Source organism: Camelus ferus, chromosome 14, assembly GCF_009834535.1.
Source record: "Camelus ferus isolate YT-003-E chromosome 14, BCGSAC_Cfer_1.0, whole genome shotgun sequence".
In the NCBI taxonomy this organism is placed as follows: Eukaryota; Metazoa; Chordata; class Mammalia; order Artiodactyla; family Camelidae; genus Camelus; species Camelus ferus.
In genome coordinates, this window is record NC_045709.1 from 18,186,403 (window position 1) to 18,212,373 (window position 25,971).

General features: G+C 39.0%; 1 protein-coding gene across 3 annotated transcripts; it reads left to right on the forward strand.

The window, feature by feature from the left end:
* The first annotated feature begins 1,785 nt into the window (after positions 1 to 1,785).
* On the forward strand, positions 1,786 to 25,130 carry HSPH1 (heat shock protein family H (Hsp110) member 1). Of its 3 annotated transcripts, none has more exons than XM_032496342.1 (18): positions 1,786 to 2,273; positions 4,784 to 4,841; positions 6,521 to 6,661; positions 7,290 to 7,412; positions 8,966 to 9,065; positions 10,208 to 10,341; positions 10,785 to 11,029; positions 11,658 to 11,886; positions 13,379 to 13,485; positions 13,718 to 13,851; positions 15,768 to 15,976; positions 17,581 to 17,712; positions 20,257 to 20,394; positions 21,309 to 21,434; positions 22,618 to 22,725; positions 22,827 to 22,946; positions 23,151 to 23,312; positions 24,225 to 25,130. In XM_032496342.1, exons 1-18 carry the CDS (start codon positions 2,167 to 2,169, stop codon positions 24,429 to 24,431), a joined length of 2,580 nt encoding a protein of 859 aa, XP_032352233.1. In that variant the 5' UTR covers positions 1,786 to 2,166; the 3' UTR covers positions 24,432 to 25,130. The 3 variants fall into 3 exon arrangements, with proteins under 3 accessions (XP_032352233.1, XP_032352235.1, XP_032352234.1); XM_032496343.1 differs by lacking the exon at positions 1,786 to 2,273 and adding an exon at positions 4,633 to 4,685; XM_032496344.1 differs by lacking the exon at positions 17,581 to 17,712.
* The last annotated feature ends 841 nt before the right edge of the window (positions 25,131 to 25,971 follow it).

Here is a 25,971-nt window from a genome sequence, read left to right on the forward strand (position 1 = left end):
AAATGGGTATCACATAATAATGACATACGTTTAGCACTTTACATACCCTCTCCATCATTAACACATATCCTATGAGGTGGAGCACAGGAAAGCTTAGTAATTATCTCAAGGTCACACAGCTGGCAAATTAATAAATCTGTATAGCCAAGATTCTATATTCTTCAAGATTCCATGAAGGAGAGCTGGGGGTCTTACAAGCAGTACTATAAAGTGCTAACAGTATTGCCCGAGGATTTGAACCTGATCCAAATCCGTCTGGCTCCAAAGACCAAGAACTGTTCCTTTCTCCTGTCTGCACAACAGTTTCCCCACATAAATGTGGGAAGCTGACCAAAAAATCCCCAAGTTCTGTTTCCGTTCAAAAATGTTATGATTCCATGGATTTTAATACAAGGTTTTGATACGCAAAAAAAGTGTGTGTGGGGGGGAGGGGGGAATTGTAAAGCAAAACAAAAATAATTATAGCTAGCTGTATTTTCAAATTTAAGAATACAATCACCTTTAGAGACCTACTATTTCATTAAATGGTTCTCATTTTAAAGACCAGTTAACCGAAGCAATGTAAAGGTTAAGTAGCTTGTCTAAATGCTGGGCCAAGCACACAATTGACTTTATATGTAACATAAACCTGGCCTTCTAGCCTCGTTTCTGATTTAACCTTCTAAGGATTGCCGTACTCTTCAGGGCTTTAATTATTCTAACTTCAGCTCGAAATTCCTACATATTTCATCTATATTTCTATGTGCCTGAGGGAGAGTAAGCAAGGAGCTCTCAGGCAAACTTAAAAGGACACAGAAAGCTGTAAAAGACCTGATAACAGCAGCAGAGTGCCACCTTTTTTTTCCTTTCTATGCTTGTCTCTTTACTGAAAATAATAGGGACATAGCTATTAAAGAAACACAAGCTGTTTCAGATCAAATAAGAAGCAAAACTTATCTAATAATTTACGGCTCAGGAGTGGCAGGGTAGACCAAGGCCTGCTCACGTCAGATGTGTCAAAAGTAAGCAGACAGCTTTCCAAATTATGCCACATATAAAACCCGCTTAAAAAAAAAAGAAAAAGGAACATTTCATTCCACAAGACTATCCTGCCGCTGATAAATTCAGTAACATTTAATACAAACCCTGTGCTTGTTACTAGAAATTTAAACAGAAAATCCTCCTTCTAATTTCTAATTCACCAGCTGTGGGGTAATTTAGACAATAATGGAAGCGGATACCGAGAAAGCAGGGTAAAGAAATAACGCCATCACTGAGGAATGCGCACAAAAGCGCTAGAGGGAAGCCGGCCTCTCCCGCGAGTCCCCCAAGACAAAGCCAGCTCCCAGCACGCTCTGCGGCCGGGACTACACATCCCAGCATGCAAGGCGACACCGTCCTCCAGCCTGACTACGGTTCCCTACATGCTCCTCTGAGAGCCGGTCGGCCTCCTTGGCGTCCGGGCGTCTCGGGTCTCTGCAGAAGTAGGGATGTGTGTCCCCGCCTGCTCAGCCTCTCCTTCGAGTCTAAGGGTCGGACACCATCGCTCATTATTAAATCACGAAGATTACGATTTTTCGAGTAATTTTTCATTGTCCATTTTATTAGGACAGCGAAGAGCCCCTAGCTAGGGAGGGGCGGGGCGTGGGCGGGTCAGCTTGGCCTGCTTGAGCAAATAGCGCCGGAGCGGCTGTCCTGCCGCCATGGCAACGACTGTCGTCCCCAGAGGGACCAGCCACCCATTGGGTAGAATCTTTCGAGAAGGCTCGAGAAGAAGGAAGCGGAAGTGGCACGTGGAGGGGCCGGTGGAGGCGCCGGTGAGTAAATGCCGCAGATTCTGGAAAGTTCCGATCAGTGCGATACATAAGGCTGAGGAGCTGGGACCTCCCCTTTTGGGTCGGTAGTTCAGCGGCGCGCCGGTGAGCCAGCGGCTGTAGATCCAGGCAGCCAGCCGGAGCTGCGGAGCGACCTTTGGAGACTGAACGCCGTTTTCTCCAGTGGAGATTTATCGGCGAGCCGCCACTGTTCCCTGGAAGCCGGAGGCGCCTGACCGGTTGCTGTCCGTCTGTCCGTCTGCGTGACAGGAGCGAACCTTGCGGGAGCCGCGCGTGGCCGGGGCAGGAAGCGGCGGCCAGAGGACGCAGACCGAGACCCAGACCCAAGGCGGAGGCGGACCGAGAACCGGCCATGTCGGTGGTGGGGCTGGACGTGGGCTCGCAGAGCTGCTACATCGCGGTGGCCCGGGCCGGGGGCATCGAGACCATCGCCAACGAGTTCAGTGACCGGTGTACCCCGTAAGTGAGAGCCTGCGGGGCGCTGGGGGGAGGTTCGGGGGCGGGGAGCGTGGGGACCCCAGGCTTGAGACTGGTTGCGGATCACCAGGACGAAGTGAGGGCGATGTGGGAAGCGGTGCGCCCCTCCGTGGGGTCAGGATGCTGGCCGCCCGGCCGCCGAGTAGGCGAGGGGTCTTGGGGGCACAAATCGGAGAGGGGGTGTCTCCGGGGTTCGCGGGGCCAAGAGAAGCCCGAGAGTCTAATCTTCTAGGGTCGTCACTTTGGATGGGCTTCCTCCTGGGGACCGGGGTGCGGCCAAGGCCGAGACTTCGATCCCTTTTCTAGGCAAGAAGCTTCAGCCAGTTCTTTCCGCGGCCGCCCCCGTTTCCCCACCCGGCTTCTCTGAGCTGGCTTAGCCGCCCCCAACTCGTCCCCCTCCCTCCAAACATGTCTCTGCATCGCAGATCCCGGGCTGCCGAGTTTTTTTCTTCCGCATTGTGAATCTCGAAATGAACTGGAAGCTTCCAGAGCCTGTATGCTGCTGCTTGAGCAGTGAGAGGGCGGATTGTTGTTAGCGACCACAGAACACTCCTCTGATAAATCTGCCTGCTCTTTCTCTTGGATCATTTGTGGAAGATGTAAACGGCTTTTTTGCTCATTTTATGAGAGCCATTAAAGAAGAATCCCAAGTCGTGCCCTAATTTCTTTATTAATTTTGCATGATTAAGAAGGAGAGAAAATAAAAATTGCGTACTTTTGTGCTAGAAGCTCTCCAGAGTGTGGATGTTGTCACTGAGTTAAGTGGTATATTCTACAGCAGCAAGTGGTGGGCAAAGGTTAACATTTTAAAAAGCAACTTTTTTTGGGGGGGGTCTTAATTTCTGAGCATAATACATGGAAACATGCCTGTATGTGCACTAACAAAAACAAATGTTTGTTTCTCAGGGAAAATGATGTAGGTATTTATTTTTAATGCCTTAAACCCAAGGTAAAAATCGTAGAATGAAACATTGAGCCCAAAGGTGAAATGACTGGGGGCTTGTATCACGAAGAGTATTTATGAAAAGTGAATGGCAAATCCCAAACATCTAAGTATTAGTTGCATTGGGAAGACTTACTCCCTGAGCATCTCATGCATGGACCTCTGTAAATCTATATAGTCTTTTCTTTGGCTGTGCAAAGGGCTGTGATGGGAGTCTAGTAAGAAAGAAGACAGTTTCTCAGGCTTTCATGCCTGGGTGCAGTTTACATTTTTTTCTGTTTGATCCAATGAAAGGAAGAAAAGCTCAAAGGAGAGTAAGAAGAAATTACGTGGCTACAGTGACCAGTGTGAAACTAAAGATGACAGATAGGGCTCTAAAACGTGGTAAACTGAGGGTAGTATTGGAGTTTCTTTTAATATTTTTTGGAAGATAGATATTTGGTTCAACTGCATTGGCTACTGTTAATTTCTGTTTAGTGTAATTGATTTCATTCTCCCCTTGGAAAATGAGTGAATTTGTTCTACAGCTGTATATTTACTCTGAGCTTGGAGTGATACTAGGTTTTTGGAAAGAATTTTAAAGATCTAGCCTTTGCTCCAACAGTTCGCTGGCTTTTAGGATGTGATTGAGCATCTGCTCAAATAATCTAGGTCAAAGATGTTTCTGTTACAGCAGATTTAAATTTGATTCAGCTTGGTATTTAATGCCCTCAGTATATCCCATTTTGCTCCTATGGTACCATTACTCTTATCTGCCCTCTAAAACCTAATTCACTTCCTTCCTTCTGACGAGACTTCTCTGCTCTGTGCTACCATTCTGTCTCCATTTCTCAGAAGGCTGACTCAGTTACAAGTCACTTTGCTCGTCAAAGCTGACTTAATGTAACTGATTATTCAGTCCTTTTCCTCAGCATTTGTACTTGTTTCTGCTGTGGTACTTGCTTCTACTTGGCTTCCTCAAGTAGATTTCTTCCATACAGGAGTCTGTTTTGTGCTTTTAAATTCCAGAAGCATAACTTAGGCTTACTTGTATCAATTTAATTCTATAACAACTTTTGATCCTAAAGAGTCAAATGGTACGTCAGGACAGCAATAAGTATGATAGTGATATTTAGATTTGTATGGAGTTGGTAACTGCAAAGTGGTTACACCATACTTTGTTAAATCATGCATCTCAGGCCATGTTAATAATACTCTTTAACTGTTCAAAGCATTTTCAGAGTTACTGTCCACTTCCTAACAATTGGAGCCTAGAGAATTATGCTGGTATTGGAAAATGTTCTCTGATCCACGAGCAGACTGGATCTGGGATGGGGATGGGATGGGTGGTGGGGTACAACTGACACCTAGATTGGATTCTCACAGTAGCAGTTAAGGGGGCCCCTCTTAGAGTCACTGAAGCTTTAGACTTCAAAATTGTGCTGTCCTTGTGCCCCAGTCCCCATGAATGGGTAGGACATTTATATTAGAATCTTTCTCATGTCATTTAAAAATGTTCACATTTATGCTTTTTAACATTTTTGAAACATGCTTTTAAAATTTCTTCCAGATCAGTCATATCATTTGGATCAAAAAACAGAACAATTGGAGTTGCAGCCAAAAATCAGGTAGGTTTAAGAGAATTTTGATCACTTTTTAGGGGAGAGGTTTTAAATGTAAAATCTCAGACATAAGAACGTGAAATACCTAAGCCTATTTATTTTTTTGTTTTAGAACTGTAATGCAAGTATTCCTTTGAGCTCTTAGATACTTTGCTACCTTCTAATTTATCTAATTTTTAAAAATTATAAATGAGACACTTGTTCTTTCATGTGAAGTTTCTCATGATATTCATTTAAGAGTTAAGGATTCCTTTTATAGAAGGAACATCTAAGAAGTTCTGCGTTTAAAAGTGTTTCCAGGTTACTTACTAATTAAGGTGGTAGGAGGAGAGCTTCTGTCCAGGCTCTGCCGTCTACGTGGTGGCCATTGGCTCCCCATGGCTCTGCAGCACTTGAAGTGTACCTGATCTGAATCGAAAAGTAAGGTACAGAATACATGATTTCGAAGACTTAAATAAAGAGTAAACCACCTCATAAATTTTTTACACTGAGAGCATGTGGAGATGATGATATTTTAGATATACTAAGCTGAATAGGTTATTGAAATTAATTTCACCCTTTTTCGGAATTAGGTTTCCTTATTAACAGGACTTGAAAATTTACCTATGTGGCTCCCATTTGGGGCTCACGTTATAACTGTTGAAATGTAGGAGCTGAGGAGAAAAGTAAATATGAAATATGAAAATTCCTTTTGAGACTCTTTTAAGGAAGGGACTGAAAGCAATCCTATTGCAACATGTAAAAGTAACATACACTGTACACCTTAAACTTATACAATGTTACATGTTGGATTTATTCAATTAAAAAAGAAAGATTGAAAAAATTCTTTTAAGTATGGAAAATATGCTAAAAAAGAAACAACTCTAAATCCTGGAATACTACTCCATATTATTTGAAAACTAGTGTTGTCAAGCTATATTTTTCCCTTTAAAAAGTGTAGATCAGAGAAAACAGCAAATAGTAAACTGTTTTGGCATTTTCAAGCTAGTAACTTTAGAAGTCTTAGTTTTTTATCTTTTAATTATTTTTGTATTTTAAATAAAGTTCCCAGTGCTGACATCTTTGCGTGAAATATGCTGTGAAATGGGACTTGTAAGTCCAGAGCCTGATCATCAAAAACCTGTACGTGCAGCGAAAGCACCACCTCATACAGGGGTTTTGTGAATTACCCTTGCTTTTTCTGCTTTTTGATATCGATAATTAGTATTCTATGCTATTAATAGGTCAAGTAGCAATCCATGTATTTTGTGGCCCCAAATATTTATACTAACCACTTAGCAACTTAATAGACTATGACAATTAACTGTTTTTAAAAAAATGTAATATGACTATGTTGCTGCTAGATCTCCTTTTTCACTTATTCATTAGGTGTAAAACTTGCAGGTTTAGTAGGGGGAAGGAATACGTATAGGTCTTGGGAGTTACTTAGACCTGTAGTGATAGTGTCACTGTCTTCGAGTTTATCTTGGAGATTTTGAAGTCTGTGTGTGTCCCTCTCACGGCCTCCCTTCTGGCATTTCTGTTGGGGAAGAAGAATAAAATCTATTCACTGATGGAGAAATTTAGGACTCTAGGAAAAGTGACTTACATCCCTATGGTTTGAGTTGTACATTTGACTTTCTTCTTAATTGCTAATAGGTGTGGAAATTAGGAAAAAAAAATTAAATCTCAAATTTCATTTGCAGCAAATCACTCATGCAAACAATACAGTATCTAATTTCAAGAGGTTTCATGGTCGAGCATTCAGTGACCCCTTCATTCAAAAGGAGAAGGAAAACTTAAGTTACGATCTGGTTCCAATGAAAAATGGAGGAGTTGGAATAAAGGTAATATAATTGACCTTAGGTTCCTTTCTAGGAAATGGTCTAATTCATCTACAGAGAAATGTACTTAATTCTTAATAAATATTTAACTCAGTTTTGTTAATTGGGCAAGGTGTTCTTAAAAACTTACTTATTTATCTAGCTTCTCTTAAACTGTAAGTTTATGTTTAAATCATCATTGAAAATTATTCATATGGTATATACTGCTACAACTTTTTTGTGACTTGTTGGCAATTGTAAAATTTAGAGTTGCCTCATGGTGTTTATTCCTGTTGCATTCCTGTCTTGTGATCTGCACAAAATAATATTTATCCCAGTGATTCATCTCTTCAGTTAGAGTGGAAATTTACTACCTTCTATAATGTTTTGACTAGTACTTTGGATATGGGGAAAACCTGCCCCAGCTTTTTTTTTCCTCCTCTTCATCTCTAGGGGAAAAAATCTTTCTTTGTTCTTAGCTTTCCTTTCCCTGTTTTCTCTTCCTTTTACCATTCCTTTCCTCCTCCTTTTCTGAACAGCTGTAACAATAAAGATTTTCTGGAAGAGAATATGTAATAATGTTTGGAAGTTAATATTAGTATGTAGCTTTAAGAATCATAGTATTTAAAACATTTTTCTTTCCTCAATATAGGTAATGTACATGGATGAAGAGCATCTATTTAGTGTGGAGCAGATAACAGCCATGCTGTTGACTAAGTTAAAGGAAACTGCTGAAAACAACCTCAAGAAGCCAGTAACAGATTGTGTTATTTCAGTAAGTAGAATTCAGCAAGGAAATGTGTTTCATTTTAATTTGCTTTCTTTATGTTATTTTTTAATATTGAATGTGTGAAAGCTGTTCTGTAGAGATCAGAATTCCCCTGGACTGTATTAACATAGTGTTCAGCAGCATTTAAGAGTATGTTTGAGTGGTATTTTTAGCCAGAAGTTGCAGAGGTTCTTGAGTGGTGGTGCAAATCAAAATCTTCTGTCAGGCTTTTTGAAAATACAGACTGACTGGTTGAATTGGAGGATATTCTAAAGTTACTTGATGTGTTGTTAGACAGTTTGTATACTTAGATGGGAGCTGTTCAGAATTCCACCCTCACATGAGAACCAGTGAATTAGTTTTTGGTGAACATTTACTTTGAAATATAACCGACTGTTACATTTAGCACTGGCAAGCTCACTGCGTCAATGGACAGTTGATAATTAGGTTGTCAAGGAGGACTTGCAGTGTACAAAAGCTGCCTCTTATTTGGACACCAAAAAGCTGTTGTCAGTCCTGCGCTCTCAGATGCCTCCAGTCATTTCTTAATCTGCTGGGATTATGCTCTGCACCGGGACTGTCTGTAATGAATTTACCTTCGGCCTGGTTTGCATCACATCCGGGGCAGGGTGGGCTGCCCAGACATGTCAGAAGCCTTTATGGCAGTGCATCCTGGGATATGAAAGGATAGAAGCAGAAAGGCTAAAATTTCTCTCTTGCAAGACAGAAGGTGTTCTACCAAGGGGCTGTCTGGGTCTTGCTTGGAGAAATGCTGTTAGGTTTTGGTAAAATTAAAGAATTAAGTTATATCAGTGGTCCTTCCTTCTTCCTTTTTTCTTTTCCCTTTAAATAACCTAATATGGAAAACTCAAGAAAGTAGTGTTCTGATTTGAAAGGTGAGCAGAGACCCCACCTTTGCTCTTGCCCCTGTCTCTTTCTGAAGCATTCGTAGTTACTATGGGAAAAAACATGAAAGCCAGTGTACCAGGTTTTCCCTTAGGCGCTTTCCAGTTGTGTGATTATATGAGTGTATTCCAGGTCTACTGAATTAGAAGGTACTCCACCTATTAATGCACAATGACTAGCCAAGCTAAAGGGCAGTGGCTAGAATTAGCCCTGTATTACCTTTAAGTGCCTGTCGCCTTTATAGTTTAGTTACATGTAACATTTAATGTTGACTTAGCATAACAGTTTCCAAATGTCAGAAATTTAAGACTAGTTTGGAAATGGTATTTCATCCACTTAAAGTTAAAACTTTCTGTTAGATTTAAGTAACTGTTAATGTGTCTAATGAATACTCCTGATTACTTTTTATTTCAGGTTAAAATTTTGTTATAGTGAGTTTGATGTGATAATTCTAGGGCAATCTTTTCAAAAGTAGTTACTGTTTCTGAACGTTAAGAACTTGCCAGAAACTTAGTCTGAAGTTCTGTTTGTTTCATATCTTGGCTGGGGACTGTTTAGCTGGGCTCTTGTGAATTTATTACAAGTGGCTGTGAGGAGTTGGTATGCATTTTTGTGATCTAGGTGAGTTAAATCCTTTCCCTTTTTGTTTGTAGGTCCCCTCTTTCTTCACAGATGCGGAGAGGCGCTCTGTCTTAGATGCTGCACAAATTGTTGGCCTAAACTGCTTAAGACTTATGAACGACATGACAGCTGGTAAGAAGAAAACCTGCTTTTGTGTAGAAGTTAATGTGCTGTCCAAACTAAAGTTAAGACACACTGGGTCTGTTATCAAACACTTTCATGTAGGTGTAGAAACACAGCTTATTAAAAAAGCATGTGTTAGATTTGAAAGCCTTTCAGATGCTTGTTTTAATGAGAATATGGCACTTTGTCAAATTTATGAATTTGCTTTCATTAGGAAATTTCTTGTGTGTGTATATATATATCTAATCCTTTGAATTAGTGTGTTGGATTTAGTTTTTTTTTTTTAATTTCCTTACATGTTTTTATAGTTAAGTAAGTTTTCCCAAAACCTTACGATTGTTACTTTTACAACTACCTTGACCACTGATTTAGTTTAAAATATTTTTTTCTTCTATACTTTCCAGTTATATGTAGTTAGGAGTTGATCATTCATCTTCTATCAGATACTGATTTAAGCTGTACCATTTGTTGGGCCTGTGTTAGGAGTGGGTGTGGTGTGGAGCAGAGCACTCACTCACCTGCTCCTGGAGCTTCTGTCAGTTCATTGTGATTATAGACGGACTCAAAGTCAGGTATAGCCTCATGTATTCAGGCACAGCAAGAACAGGCTGTGTTTAGTATATACTTAATAGATGTGTTAAGAACTCGGTACTGACGACGTCTTAAGTATACATAATTAGGAATACGGTGGTTTCAAAAAAAGCTAACACAGACTGTGTAAGGTAGATCAATTACTTACCTTGAATCAAATTGGTAGGAACTACAGTTGCTCTAGTTGTATATTAAATTCTTAATTTTTTTGGATAAGCAGTCTCTAGCAGGTTGTGGTTGAAATGTAAGTATTTGTGTAATGAGTCTGATTCTGTTTGTGGTTACATGTGGATTACATTCCATTGTTTTGCAATCATGTTTGTCTTTTCTGTTATGTCTCCCCATTTATTTAAAAGTGATAGAACATTGTTCTAAAATCACAAAGGGATAAGGTAATTGATGCCAAGAAAATTAGTGTGAAGTCAGATATGAAAGGAATATGTTCATCTTTAATTGATCGAAGTATAGTCAGGTTTCCTGCATGTGTAGTTATATCAGTAACAATGAAATTCCTAAGAAAATGCAAACCAAAGAATTGAAACATACTAATTTTTTTTTAGTTGCTTTGAATTATGGAATTTATAAGCAGGATCTCCCAGGCCTGGATGAGAAACCTCGAATAGTGGTTTTTGTTGATATGGGACACTCAGCTTTTCAAGTGTCTGCCTGTGCCTTTAACAAGGGAAAATTGAAGGTAAAGTCATAAATTGGAACTAAGTGACCCAAATATTAAATGTGCTAAAATTGTCATTAATGTAAGCTGCTGAGTTTTTTGACTGTGCTCTTCTAGGTAATGAAGAGTTTTGGCTAAAGATACCAACAGAGAGTCATTGCTAAGGTTGATCTCCCTAAAGATGACGTGTTTGCTTTACCGTACTCTTCAAGTGTTCTTGCTTAGGGAAGAAAAGCTTTAAAAGATTATCCCGTGTAATTGTTAAGTCTCTAAGATATTTTTGGTTTTTAGCTGCATTTAGATTAGGTAGTTACCTGTCTCCTAACTGACTTGGATTTCATGTTGTAGTTTAAATAGAAATCTTGAGCCTATTACTATTTACTTGTTTGAGTAGTAATATTTAAGATTCTAGTTACCAATATTATTGAAAATAACCAGATTATTTGTTGTTTTAACTAAATTAGGTACTGGGAACAGCTTTTGATCCTTTCTTAGGAGGAAAAAACTTTGATGCAAAGTTAGTGGAACATTTTTGTGCAGAATTTAAAACTAAGTACAAGTTGGATGCAAAATCCAAAATTCGAGCACTCCTTCGTCTGTGTCAGGAGTGTGAAAAATTGAAAAAGCTAATGAGCTCTAACAGCACGGATCTACCACTGAATATCGAGTGCTTTATGAATGACAAAGATGTTTCGGGGAAGATGAACAGGTGTGTCTTGAATTCTGCCAGATTAAATAGAAGGAACTTCTTGCTGAAACTATAGCCTGGGCGTCAGTTCTAGCTGTGGTGGTGTGAATCTCGGCCCACGTCTCAAGATTGTATAGGACCTGTTGGAAGTCAGAACCGTTAGAACTAGGGTTACATCTGCAAAGGGGGTTCTAAGAGAGAGCGTTGCTAAGTGCCCTCATGACTGACTAAGTCTTTTTGGTGGTATTCACTTTTCAGTATTTCTGGGCCAGTGATTGAGTAATGGTTTCACAAAACATTTCACAGAAATACATTGAAGTCAATGGAAGTATTCAAAGTAATCAAAATCGGATCACATGAAACATTAAGGAATGAAATGGCAATCTTAACATAAAAATGATTTATTCCAGTAATACCATTCAGATTGATTTTCTCCCCTGTCACCTTTCTACATCTGTTTTGTGTATTTTTTGGGGAAAAAAAGTTACAAATTATGATACAGTTGAACTTGGCTCATGTGGAATTCAGGGTATCTGAGGAAAAAGATTCATTGGGTTGATAAGACTTATTGTTTAAAAAAATAGGACAGGATATTGGCTTTAAGATAATTTTCCTAAATATTTATAAAGTTTTCCTTTTAATTGCCAAGGGCACAATTTGAAGAACTCTGTGCTGACCTATTGCAAAAGATAGAAGTTCCACTTTATTCATTGATGGAACAAACTCAGCTCAAAGTAGAAGATGTGAGTGCTGTTGAGATAGTTGGAGGCACTACACGAATTCCAGCTGTGAAAGAAAAAATTGCCAAATTCTTTGGAAAAGATATTAGCACGACACTCAATGCAGATGAAGCAGTGGCCAGAGGATGCGCGCTACAGGTACGTACTGCCTTCTCTGCCCGTCTTTCTCTTGGTGCCCATTCCTCACCCATTTCTCCTTTGTGGTGGGGTCATCAGGTGAGCAGGGCCCAGTGCCCAGTTAGATTCCACAAGAGAATTACTTCTTAATAAATCTGTAAGGCTGTAGGGGCACAAGGATCTTCAAATCTGGAAGAGTTAGGAAATTTAAGATGAAAAGAACTATAGAACTAGTGTTTCTCAAACTGGGATGATTCTGGGGGGATCATAAAAAACACAGCTGTAAAGCACTGGTTAGCTCTGTGGTGGTGACAGATGTTACAAAGCACACAGAAGGGAATTAGAATGGCAGCCTGGTGTAAAAAGGAATAATTTGGGGGAAGTTGGCAGGGGTAAGAGGATTAGCTAACAGGTGGTTTTAACTTGCTTAACAAATAGGCAGCCCAGAGGCATAAAGGTTGTGAAAGCAAGAGCATCCAATCTAGAAGTTAACTTGATCTAGTTAGCGGTATTTTTTTAATATAAAGCAAGAGATTCTTTAGACAAAAGTATTTAGACTGAGTACTCTAACATTTTTTAAAAGAATATATGCTGACCACTGCTGATAATCCATTGCATCATCAAGATGCATCATGTTTTATGGGTTTTTGTTTTTGCTTTTTCCTTGATAATGGAGTATGTCTCCTGCATTAATTCCCCCAAACTTTGGAAGTTTTAGTTTTTTTTAAGAAGTAGAGCTTATTTTGGCTTCTCTTTTGAAGAATCCTGTGCTATTCAAGAAATAATTGACTTTAATTTACTTATTTATTTAAAAAATACTTTATTTACTATTGTACTATTAAATTATTTTGTGGGGGTGGGGGAGGTAATTAGGTTTATTTATTTTTGGAGGAGGTACTGGGGATTGAACCTAGGGTCTCATGCATCCTAAGCGTGCGCTCTACCATGTGAGCTATACCCTCCCCCTTAATTGACTTTTTATTTAGTCATCTATTTAGTCATTTTCATGTGACAAATCTAAATCCACCTGTTGGTCTGTTGGGTGTTGTCTACCTCAAATTTGAATTTGCCATTGCTTCCTTCATTCGTAAAATTACTTGAAATTAGGAACACTTTGCGTTTTACCCTTTTTCAGTTTCTTAGATGGTTAAAAGGCGATGTGGACAGAGCTGCTGCGATGTATATACATGTTCACAAGTGATGCAGCCTGTGAAATGGCTGTCAGCAGGGCATTTATGAAAAGACTAGTGTTTTTTCCTAAGCCTCTCTGAACCTTGCTACTAATTAACAATTACTATCCTAAGATTCCTTGTGTTATTTGTACTTATAGCTGGTGATTGTCATAGTATTTAGGGGCTAAATCACTTATGCTTAATTCACATATACTTAAGACACGTAAGCAATTTTGTATTTGAATTTAAACCTACCCATCCTAGTTGAGTTGAGTTTTGTATTAAAAAGGTGAGTGAAATTTTTCATGTGCTCATGATGATCTTTTTTTTTTTTTTTAAAGTGTGCAATCCTTTCTCCGGCATTTAAAGTTAGAGAATTTTCCGTCACCGATGCAGTTCCTTTTCCAATATCTCTGGTCTGGAACCACGATTCAGAAGATGCTGAGGGGTATGTAGGAGGAAATATCTTTCAGATATTGTGTAATATAAAGAAAAATTAACAAATGGCTTTTATGGTAGAGTGATTGGGACCTCTGAACAACCAAACATACCAAGTATTTCTCCCATTTGGGGTTGTAAGTGGTGGGACAAGGCGGACACAGTTCCTAGACTCTGTTCTGCCTGTGCTGCACCGTGAGTGTGGACTCTGAGCTTCTGACGATGCCTTTCCCTTCGCCTAGCGTCCACGAGGTCTTTAGCAGGAACCACGCTGCTCCTTTCTCCAAAGTTCTCACCTTCCTGAGAAGTGGGCCTTTTGAGCTAGAAGCTTTCTATTCTGATCCTCAAGGAGTTCCATATCCAGAAGCAAAAATAGGTAAGCAGTTAATTGTATTTATCTTTTAAAGATGTCATTTACTTAGTGTCCAGGCTTAAACACTTTTCTTACTCTTAGCAGTGTTGAGTGGACCGTAATGCCATGTGAAGACATTTTCAGTTTGGGATAATGGTGATGGGGAAAGCTCTTTGTTTTATTGGTGAATAAACTGGCCTGTAGGGGGAAATGACTTCCAGTGCTGCTGTTACTTCCAAGTGTGTATATTTAGGAGAGTTGAGTGTTTTTCTTTTTCTAATAAGTCTATACTTATAGGATTACCACCTACTTTTAATACTAACCTTTCCTCTGGATGAAATGTTATCTGCAGAATGTTACTTCCAATTTAAAATCTGGTTCATCGACCATTAAAACTACTTCTCAAATACACCCTTGTATTATAATCTTTTTAAAAAATGTATCTTTTTTGGTACATTTTTCTTTAAGAAGCTGGACACTGTCCACCTAGTTTGACCCATAATGACTGGAAATCTGAGAGAGAGCTACAGGCATCTTCTTGAATAGCCTTGCCTCTTTCCCAGGCTGGGGGTAAAATTTGCCAATAATGCTAGATCTTGTCAGGACTCGTCTTTGCCCCATACCTTTTCATAATGAAATTGTTTGAAGGAGTCTAACCTGGCCAGTTGTGTTTTCTTTCGTACTATTTAAAACTAAAAATGTTCTGACACAAGAGTTGTTTTATTTTTAAAAACAGTTTTTAAGAATTTATTGATAGACAGTTAGTTTAAGGAATCACTGAATATAGGCTTAAATTTTAACAGGCTGGATTCTATTCCCCGTTGTGCAGAGGATAGTATCTAAGCTCTTCAGTGTGGCATCAAGTCTTTAATATCATCACTAAAATTGAAAAGCTTGCACGTACATGTAAAAACCACCTTACATGTTTCTGTCTCTTCTGTGAGTCTTCCTGGATGCCCTTCAGTAAATGCTCTTCCTTTCTCCCTCCCTTTCTCTCTCTCTTCCATGTTGTGTCAGTTTGTTTCTTTAAATGGATCTATGGCAATTATTTCCTGAACCTGGTGATTTGATACTTAATGAAGGTCTATTCCAACATCTTTCACTGACCTAGTAAATATAACTATGTGTGTTTGTGTAGACAGCACTTTAAATACAAGGCTATTAAATCTCACATAGTGCTTTGTGTATAATAGGTTCAAAATACTCAATTTTCTTTAGTGGTTTCTGTAGTAACAGTACTGTTGGTGGAGGTGATAACTGACATTCAGTGCTTGGTTCCAGAGTTTTAAGTGCTCACTGTAAATAAACACTTACCAACTCAGACCACAGAAGCTAGCTGAAGTAACTTGCAGCAGATCACACAGCCGAGTTTCAGGCCCAGGTAGTCTGGGTCAGAGTTACCACTCCTAACTCCTACTCGGTAATGTTCTGGAACTTCTCTAGAATGCATAATAATTTCAGGCTTTGATACAGGTTTTAGCTCACCTTGCCTATTTGAAACGTAGGAAAATGTTTATTCAATCAACAAAACAGTATTCTCTGAATCAAAATTCAGCAAGTGCTTGGTATCATCTGCCTTATACTTAAGGCTTGCGTGTCTGGGTTGTGCTCACCTAGAGAAACGGGGAAGGAAGAGGCAGGGACGGCTTGTCCTCAGTCTTACAGGGTTTATGTCAGATGTATTAAGTAGAAAGTAACAAAAGTGCCCTTGCCTTTGAAGGTTTTATGGCATATTAAGACTAATCTCAACTACTGTAAGTATACTGTGTACCTGTAAGCCTGTTTTAAAAGGTTATGGTTATAGTGTACATTAAAGGGCTTAAATCTAATTTCAGGTGGCAGAGAAAATGGGGAGAGTTTGAAATAGCAATGTTAACTTTTAGTCTTCTTGATAGAGATTTAGATTCAATACTAAAATTGTCCATTTCTTTTTCTTCTAGGCCGCTTCATAGTTCAGAATGTTTCTGCACAGAAAGATGGAGAAAAATCTAGAGTGAAAGTCAAAGTGCGAGTCAACACCCACGGCATTTTCACCATCTCTACGGCATCCATGGTGGAGAAAGTTCCAACCGAGGAAAACGAAGCATCTTCTGTTGAAGCAGATATGGAGTGTCAGAATCAGAGGCCACAGGAAAACCCAGACGCTGAGGTAAGTTTGTGGATAAGCCTTTGAGTTAGAATATATGGTTTACTTAATTCTAAGCCTTAATAAACAGGAGGGGACGGGTTAAAATCTGTTTTTCTTAATTTCAATTAAAATTTTGGGTAATGATGACAATAGTAGTCGCTAAGTTGATGGTAACATACAGCCTGGAGTTTGGTGAATTGTGACTAAATTCTGTGTAGCTTTATTTGAATTGGCATATGACAATTTAATGAGTGGGTAAAGTTTCTCTGAATTGTTTTTTTTTAAAGACATAGGCCACATATTGAGAAATCAAATGCTGACTGATGATTAAGAGAAAAGACTAAAACAAAAACTGTTTGGTGAAATACATACAAAATATTAAAGCATTTAAAAAAAAAACTGGCAAAATTGGCTTTGGTATTTCAGAACTTGCTATGATTTCTGTGGTTCGCTGGGTTGTAGGAGGGCAAGGGAGGTGTCTGCCTAGAATCTAGGAGGTCTTGCTTGTTCATGGCTGTCCAGACCTCTGTTAGCATGAGTGCTAGTTTTCTATGGTCAGCAGAAGACTTTTAAGAAACTTTAAAGTAGATTAGTTGTTATAGATCACATCTGGGTTACGGTGAGGCAGCAGGCAGTGTTGTGTTTCAGATCAGATGTGAGAGAGCGCAGTGCTCCGTGTCAGAGAACTCTGTTGTCACTGTTATCATTCCTGGGATATTTAAGGTGCATTAGCGCCTGAGCTTTAGTTTTGTTCTCATCTGGAAAAACTTCAGTGTAATGAGTTAAATGACCAGCGTTATAAACTTTCTCATTTGGCTACAGACACCATTTTTCTAATCTCTTGGTACCTTTTGGGTGTATGTACATCAGGAGTGTGTTGCTACTGACTACTTCAGTGTCTGCCTTAGGAACTTGAAGCCTGGAGAGAAAAGTATGAGAGACTTCAGGGTGGGCAGAAAGTAGTTAAATTCCAATGTTTCCAGCTTCGCCCAAAAATGGGGAAAGATACAGAGAGCACTGATAGCCTGGGGGTTGCAGTGTCTCCTGACATGTGGCAGGTGTTCTTTATACTGGGGCCTTTTGAGTGTAAATAGCTGGGTCACAAAGAGTGGGAACGGAGAGGGTCTTGGTTCTCTATAAACTGAAATGATGAACCCCCAGATGACTGGTCGTTGGTTATTTTATGTAACTGTTAAGTTTCTTGAAATTGAGATTTGTCGAGATGCATGATGGCCGCTGGTGAAATTAGGTTTTGGGAGCTTGTTTCTGGGATAGAGGCCTGGAGTAAAGGTATTTCCTGTGCTTTTGAGAGTTAATCCTTGTACTGGGCTAGATGAAGGTGTCTTAGAGGGGGGTTCTTGGTCGTCATCACATCAGTCAGAATGCCTACTGCTGATGGTGTTTAACTGTGTTAACTGCTACCATTCAAAGAATTTCTTACAGGTGTAAAATATCTAAGATGTTTTCAAATATTTTGTGTTCATTTTGCTTTTATCCAGTATCTTTTCCCCTCGCCTATTAAGATTTCAAAAATTGAGTGTACTGTCTGTGGTGCCCTGTAACCTTTTAAACTTATACAAGTACACCTGCTGTCTACATCCTTTGTGCCTGGGCTTTCATTTCAGAAAAATATCCAGCAAGACAACACTGAAGCTGGAACACAGCCCCAGGTACAAACTGATGGCCATCAAACCTCACAGTCTCCCCCTTCACCTGAACTTACCTCAGAAGAAAACAAAAACCCAGATGCTGACAAAGTGAGTTACTCTTCCAGTTCATTCCATTAGACAATGTTGCAACATGTGATCATTAATGGTACCGTTCAATCTGCAGTTTCAAGAGCAAGCACCAGGTTGTCTTATCCTGTGTAGAATTTTTTTTTCCTGTTGAATTTCTGTGTTTTTCAACTAAAACCAGTTAGAGGTATTCCAGCTCATCTGAGAGAATTGAATATCCTGCTCTTTCGACCTGAAAGCTTCTCTTGATTAACTGCACTCCAAGCAGCTAGCGGCGAATGCATAGCTTTTGTGTTTTCTCTAGTGCTGGGGGTGTCTGCAAATGTGAGCATCGAAGTAGGCACAGCGCAGTGCTGTGTGATTAGTTTTCACCTGAATTCGTCTGATAAATACATGGGCTATAGGAGTCTAGTAAACTTTTTTCTTCTCTCAAATCACCTGTCAAATTTAAATAAATTAATTATGATGATCTGGTAATAACCAGATTGCATTTCAAAGTAATTATTCTTTTTTTCTTATTCCATAGTATGTATCAGAAGCTAAATTAAATAGTTGTGTCATGTGCCTTGAAAAATGATAACTTCTAGTCAAACCTAAACAATTCATGGTCACATGGATATTGATTGGGAAGTTTCCATTGTTATTCCAGATCTGTGCTTTGCAGAACTTCATTCTTTGTGCAGGCTGCATATAAATGATTAACTTTCATCAGTAGTTTGGTGTTCTGTCATGTTCTGAAGATAGAATTGTTTACCCTCAGACAATTACAGAGAGTTGTCCATTGGGATCAAAATACCCTTTGCACTTGGTGAAAGGTTTTTGTTTTTAATCTCCCCACGCCCCGGTTGATCCTGTGGGGCTTCTACCATGAGCTGCAGGTCCTGATTCTGGTTTCTGAAAGCCTTTTCCTCCCGTTAAAGGTGATGTGTTGATGGTATAGCAGCATTGCTTTCTTTGCAATAGCAGCTCCTTAATTTCAGCGTCACTTCTCTTCACTGAGTGTTGACTGTGAGCTGATTCATGCCGGTGGGCTCAGCACCTGTCTACAGCGTGACATCGGGTAGCATCTCGTGTTCTTAGCTGCAGGTGGGACCACTGGTGCTGAACTCCTTGGAATATCATCACAGACGCCCTTGGAGGGTCCTGGTCTGTGCCATGTGGAGTGTATTTTGTGATACACTGGTTTTCTCAGTAGTTGGCTTAATGTTGCTGGATGGTCGTATCCTGACTTAACCTCCATATGTGTAGCTGTCATCCACTTGTTCCCCAGATACCTGTTGTGTTCTGTGTTTTGCTGGGTGTAGGTGTCATCTGATTCATTTTCTTTCTTGTTTCGTGCCCCCAGAGCATGCATAATATATTGGAGGTTTCTCTTATGCACTAGAAGGAAGAAGACATGGGGACTGCAGGCTGACTGACCAGATTATTACTAGTGATACAGCTCACAGCACTTCAGAGACGTGATTCCTAAGGATCACTGAAACAGAAGCCTGGGCAACGTGCTTTCTAGTTCAGTTTCTGTCTTTGTGATTTTAGGCAAGCCACTGAGCCTCTTCCGAGTCCCATTTCATCTTACAGAGCGCTTGGAATTCTAACATTCTTTACAGCTCCCCCCCTCCACCCATCCCCAGTGCCAGCGCTTGCTGTGCCTCGTGGGCCATCTGTTCCTGTTTCACTGTCTCAGCCAGGCAGGGTACATGCTGAGTGCCCCTTGGTTGTCTTCTGATCTGTTCTACGACTGAGTTTCCTAAATTGTGTTCTTTGTCATTTGTGCTTATAGGAACTTGCAGAAATGAAAATACTGTAAAAGGCTTGGAAAAATCAAAGGCCATAGGAGATACTTACTTCTTTAGCCCTGTATTTACATATTTTGAAAAACTTAAGCAGCATTTGCTGCTTTATCTCTTTATGCCTTAGAGTTGCTTATAAGAAGTGATACGGCTCAAAGGCAGGTAGTAGGAATAAAGATATAGAGAGAGATAATAGCTATAGATACACACATACATATATATGTGTATGTGTCTAATGTCCACATTCAGGAAGGTCTAAAAGGCACTCATCAGAGTAGAGCAAATTGTAATTAAAGCAGGTTTAATACTGGGATATATAGAGACTCAGATATTATAGGAATAGTGTTGATCCTAACATGTTTAGCAGTTGGTTAAATTCTATCTGGGGTTACTTTTAGATTGTAGGCTATAATTTAAAGGTGTGGTAATTTGATGAAATTTTTTTCTTTTTTGGAGTCACAAACATTGCCTAAAGGGATTAGAAAGTAAAGAGCTGTGAAGAAGAGCTTTTAGCAGGAGAGATTACATTTAATATGAAAAGAAGAATATCCTGGTGAATTCCTGAAGGGAAGTGTGGCATGTCTAAGTGTCACTGCAGCCCTGATTTAAAATGGGCAGGTGGAAGTTAGATGATCTTATACATTCTTCCAAATTTGTGATTTTAGGAATTTTATTTTTGCTTAAGTCATCAGTAAGTATGATAGGGAGATTTTTGTTTTTCAAGGATTATTTAAGAATTTCTCCCTTTTTCTTTTTTTTTAACCTCTTTCCCAAGGCTAATGAGAAAAAAGTTGACCAGCCTCCAGAAGCTAAAAAACCCAAAATAAAGGTGGTGAATGTTGAGCTACCTATTGAAGCCAACTTAGTCTGGCAGTTAGGGAAAGACCTTCTTAACATGTATATAGAAACAGAGGTAAGTAATTCAATTAAATATTTTTATTTTGGAATATGTTTAGTTGTCCCTGTTACCCACATAATAGATGAGTGGCTATAATTCTGTCCCGTGCCTCAAGTTTTATACAATTTTTAGAGATAGGATAAAGCCAAAACTAATAGTAAAATTAGAAAAATTGTAAAATTGTATTTTCAGTTTAATTTTTTTAAAACAAGTTTTGTTTATGTTTTTGTATTCTTATTAAAGAGAGCTGTACCATAGATCTCTCTGCTTGGTGTAAACTTGATTGCCCAAGTTCTAATGTGAAGAAATTAGATGCTGCTGTCTTCTAGCTTGGAGGAACACAACGCAGTGGATATCTCAGGCCACACTAAACGTTGCGGTTAAAATACGTACATCGTGCTGCTTTGTAGTCTAGAATATTTGAAATAATTGAGATTCCGTTTTCCTTTACTGAGATGGGAACATTGTGTTTAGAAATTTAATAATAAATTATACTCCGTTTGTATTATATTTGATAAATAAGTGGACTCGAAGGACATTTGTTTAGCTTTGGTTTAAAAATGTGGTAGCAAAGTGTTACGGCCATTATACGTGGGTCAGTACTGATCCCATTAGGAGACGACCGTGTAACTACAGAGAAGAAAACAAAACAAAACCGTATGAAAGTAGATTGGTTTTTTTCCCTTAGTATTAAATCAGAAATGTGAAAGCTGTGTAACTTCATTAATGTTTAAAAAAGAAACTTCATTCTGTGTATTTAGAAAATGAAGAACTTTGTAGGAATTATTGGAGAATTTTATGAGGTATATATTAGAACTATTAAGACTTTTTTGGGGTATAATTATTGATTTTTATTAACACCAGAATCTAGTTAAAATTTAGTTATAGTTAAGAGAAGACTGGAGTTAACCTTTTCTGCTTCCTGACAGGGTAAGATGATAATGCAGGATAAACTGGAAAAGGAAAGAAATGATGCTAAAAACGCAGTGGAGGAATATGTGTATGAGTTCAGGGACAAGCTGTGTGGACCATACGAAAAGTTTATATGTGAGCAGGTATGTTTAGAGCTCTGTTTTTATTCAGGTAATCTCATTATGAAGTGTTTAATATCAAATTTGACGTCTAAACTAACTTGAGCTTTTTGAAAACAAAACAATTTGAAGTAGAGATGATATAAACAAAGTCATGGAGAGAGGCTCATTACTGATGTGTAGTTTTATTCTAGTTTATCCCCATAGCTTTAGTTTTTACCATCAAAGAAAGAACCTGTCAACACATTTGTTCGTAGTCTGTGACATCACAGTTACTGGGGGCTAGAAAGATAAATGAGAGAAAATCCTTGCTTTCAAAGACCTCAGATTTTTTTGATGACTCTGGTCCTTTGGTTGCTCTCTGTCATTGTTTTATCCCATAAGACTTGTTGATCCAGTGATGCCAAAGTTTATCAGGCACCAGTATTCCTCTTAGACTTTTCTGAGCTCCCAGAAGCCATATGGCTCTAAGTAAATCCAAGAAGCACAACTGTGACAAGTGGGCTTTGGAGAAAAATTCGCTAGATAGAAATCTAGGGTGGTTTCAGGATGAAGTCTGGAGTCTATTTTCATCCCAAGATCCTTGGGCTGCCTTGTAAGACGCTTCATTCTTGGCTCCGCCCTAACATTTCCTGGATTTCTTATGGTTGGGATTCTGAGGCAGAGATGGCCCAAACCAGCTAGACCTCCTAAAGCCAGAGTAGAAATGCATGCTTTATGTAAGTTGGTTGGGGGTGACTTACGTGTTCAGTGATTGAATTGTCAACTTGTCCAGTTTCCCTCGCAGTATTTGATAGTTGTGGAAGTGAACAGAAAGTGACTAATCGAGACCTAATTTTTTTTGGAGAGTAGGAAGATGATTGCTCTTCCATAATCACATTTTAGTGTATAAATTGTCCAAAGTTGGACTTCTAAGAAAAATTATTAAAAGTCAATCAGAGCAGTTTACCAAAAATTCTCAAACATCCCTGTGTAAAAGGATAGCCAAAGGACAGTTGTCAACCCCTCGTGTAAAATAACTGTATGGAGCTAATGGCAGAGTGTTTATTGCTCCCTGATACTGTTCAATGAAGACAGCCAGCTAAGTGCCTTCGTAGAGATAAGATTAGCTATCTTCATGATTAACACTTCTGAAGATGACTGTTTTGTTGTGAAAACTTTTTAAGTATGATTGCCACTAAATGTTGATCTCACGTTTCATATATAGGATCATCAGAATTTTTTGAGACTGCTCACAGAGACTGAGAACTGGCTCTATGAAGAAGGAGAGGACCAGGCTAAGCAAGCGTATGTGGACAAGTTGGAAGAATTAATGGTAGGCCCTGCTCGCCCCCTAGAAGGCAGAACTTGTGCTTGAGACTGTAGACTCTGAATATACAGTGATGACAAACACTGATTCATTACATTTGGTTTTAGAAAATTGGCACTCCAATTAAAATCCGGTTTCAAGAAGCTGAAGAGCGGCCAAAAATGTTTGAAGAACTGGGACAGAGGCTGCAGCACTACGCCAAGATAGCAGCTGACTTCAGGAGCAACGTAAGTCTGTGCGCAGTGAGGAGGTTCCCTGGGTGTTAGAAGCTCGCGTGTAAGTTGAGGGACCTTCATTGGGAACAGATGTTCTCAATTTAGAAGGTGGGTTTTGGCGTTTGACCAAAGATAGATTTGAACTTACGGAAAAGTGGGTCAAACTAGGTGTTACTGTTAAATACTTAATTCTACAGAATGCCCTTTTCCATTCAGGATGAGAAATATAACCATATTGATGAGTCTGAAATGAAAAAGGTTGAGAAGTCTGTAAATGAAGTGATGGAATGGATGAATAATGCCATGAACGCCCAGGCTAAAAAGAGTCTCGACCAGGACCCCGTTGTACGTGCTCAGGAAATCAGAGCAAAAATAAAGGTGCGTGTTTCCCTCTAGCGCTTACTGCTGTGTTTTCTTAGGGATTCCGGTTGCAATCATTTGAACTATAAACATAGCCATTTTTCCTTAAATCTTTTACCTCATCCTGGAACCACATTTTTTAGTTCATTATTGATATTACAAAATATAGAAGACCTTATAAGATTCTGTTAAATTTCTATTTTTTCATTTATTCATTAAGTTCAGCAAATACACTTGTTGAGCCCCTACGATATGCCAGCCGTTGTTCTAGGGGTTAAACCTTCAGTGTACAGAGAAAGATGAGCCCCGTGGAAGTCATCTGCCAGTGCGAGGAAGACTTTACGATAAGCGAGTAAGGAAGGATATCAGATTGTGTTAGGTGCCAAGGGTAAAAATTAAGAGTCAAAAGGGTTTAGGAAATTTGGGGCGATGGAGAGGGACCCAGGCTGGTATTTTACCTGGGAAAGCCTTGCTGAGAGCATGAGGCTTGAAGGAAGTTGGGAAGAAAACCAAGGAACTGCTTTCTCTGGAAAAATACTCAGTAAAGGTTAACATGAGCCTTTGAGGTTAGTGGGCTGTATATAAGCTTGAATTCTAGCTCTTTGTCTACTAATTTTTCTGATCCTGAGGTTAAGTTATTTAACCTCTCATTCCATAGTGGGGATGATAATTCCTACCTTTTAATACTTACTGCGAGGAGTAAATGGGGTAACAATATATGAGTACTTAGCGAGACCCTGGCACATTGTAGAATAGTATTCACTTCTCTTCTGATCAGGCTTCAGGCGAATGTCATGAGCAAATGCAATTCTTTGAGGTATGTGTAATTGGCATTGGTGGAACAATGCTGGTCCGGGTATGTAGGAAAGTTAATTGAAATGAAAATGAACTAGAGTTAATCTGATGACTAGTTTTGTTTTCCTTTCATAGGAGTTGAATAACACTTGTGAACCTGTCGTAACACAACCCAAACCAAAAATTGAATCGCCCAAACTGGAAAGAACTCCAAATGGCCCGGGTGCTGATAAAAAGGAAGAGGACTTAGAAGGCAAAAACAGTTTCAGTGCTGAGCCCCCACATCAGAACGGCGAATGTTACCCTAACGAGAAGAGCTCCATTAACATGGACTTGGACTAGATGACACGACCCTGGCTTAGTCCTTAAATTAATAAAATATTTTGCCATAGTATGTGATTCTACATAACATACTGAGACTATTTATATTTTCTTTTTTAAGGATGTTTAGAAACTTTGTGTATTATTATATGGAAAAAGAAAAAGCTTAAGTCTGTAGTCTTTATGATCCTAAAAGGGAAAATTGCCTTGGTAACTTTCAGATTCCTGTGGAATTGTGAATTCATACTAAGCTTCTGTGCAGTATTACCATTTGTATCACTGAGGATGAAATTGACTTTTGTCTTTGGAGAAAAAACCAAACTGTACCGCTTGTTCAAGAGGGCTGTGATTAAACTCTTCAAGCATTTGTTTCTGCCAAGGTAGTTTTCTTGCATTTTGCTCTCCATTTCAGCATGTGTGTGGGTGTGAGTGTTTATAAACAAGACTAAGTCTGACTTCATAAGGGCTTTCTGAAATTAATTCTGTCCAATAGAATATGACTTTTTGCTTTGATATTAACAACCCAGTGACTAAAAGCAAAAGCTAGTGAAATGTGTTAGCAGCATGCAGAACCAAACCTTTAAAATCTCTCTCTCGCTATTCGGTATGTTGTCATGTGAAGGTGTAAAATGTAAGAAACATTGATTCTGTTTGTAACTGATGTTGTGAAGCCTTTTATGAGCTTTAAAATAAAGTTCATCTTATGGTGTCATTTCTAAACAATATTGTCACTAATTTAAAAATGGGATTAGGACAGTGATAAACTGAAAATCCAGTTTTCCTTTTTTGCTGTTTCTTACATATGCTATCACTTTTAAGAATAACTTTCTCCTGACAGAAAAGTAACGTTTATTACATTAAATTTTTTAAAAAAATGTGAAGTTACATGTAACTTATAAAGACATATGAACATCAGCATCTAACCAGTCCCAGTATTGGTGGGCTTCGGTGTTTCCCAAGGTTTTGCTATTCTAAATGATGCCGCAATGAATCTTGTCTCAGGACAAAACTGCAGTGATGTGGAGGGTCGTGTGGGGAGAAGGCCTGCATCCTTAGCATGGACCACAAGTAACCATTGTCCCCACCAAGATGCAGTGGTTCCCTCCTTCAGGGGTTCATCTTTTACCTAGCAACCACTGTTGAGCTGCTCTGTATGAGGTACTTCACATAGTTTCATCCTCAAAACCACATACATGGTTAAGGTTAAATAATTCAGAAAATCACACAGGAAGTATTAGCTGGGAACAAATGTGGGCACTCAAGTTTACTCCAATTGGAAAGCCCACATTCCACTTCTGCACTGAGCAGTGCATCTTTGTTTTAAACATTTTTAACTTGCCTAATTTTATTTCATGACTTGGGATATTTTATTCATTCTCATTTGTAATGTTAGAATATTGATTTTTTTATAAGATGTTCTTACAAGGATCTTAACCATTTGCGAGATAGCATTTCCCACTTGGTAGTTTCTTTTAACATTTACCATTTTGAAGCCTTAGATTTTAATATAATCTCTCTCTTAGTGTTTTTATGGTTTTTCTTATGCTCTCTCCATGCACAC

Coding starts and splice junctions, on each gene's coding strand:
- HSPH1 (XM_032496342.1), top strand. CDS start 2,167: ATGTCGGTGGTGGGGCTGGACGTGGGCTCGCAGAGCTGCTACATCGCG. Junction 2,274..4,783: donor TTCAGTGACCGGTGTACCCC/GTAAGTGAGAGC, acceptor AATTTCTTCCAG/ATCAGTCATATCATTTGGAT. Junction 10,342..10,784: donor TTAACAAGGGAAAATTGAAG/GTAAAGTCATAA, acceptor TAACTAAATTAG/GTACTGGGAACAGCTTTTGA.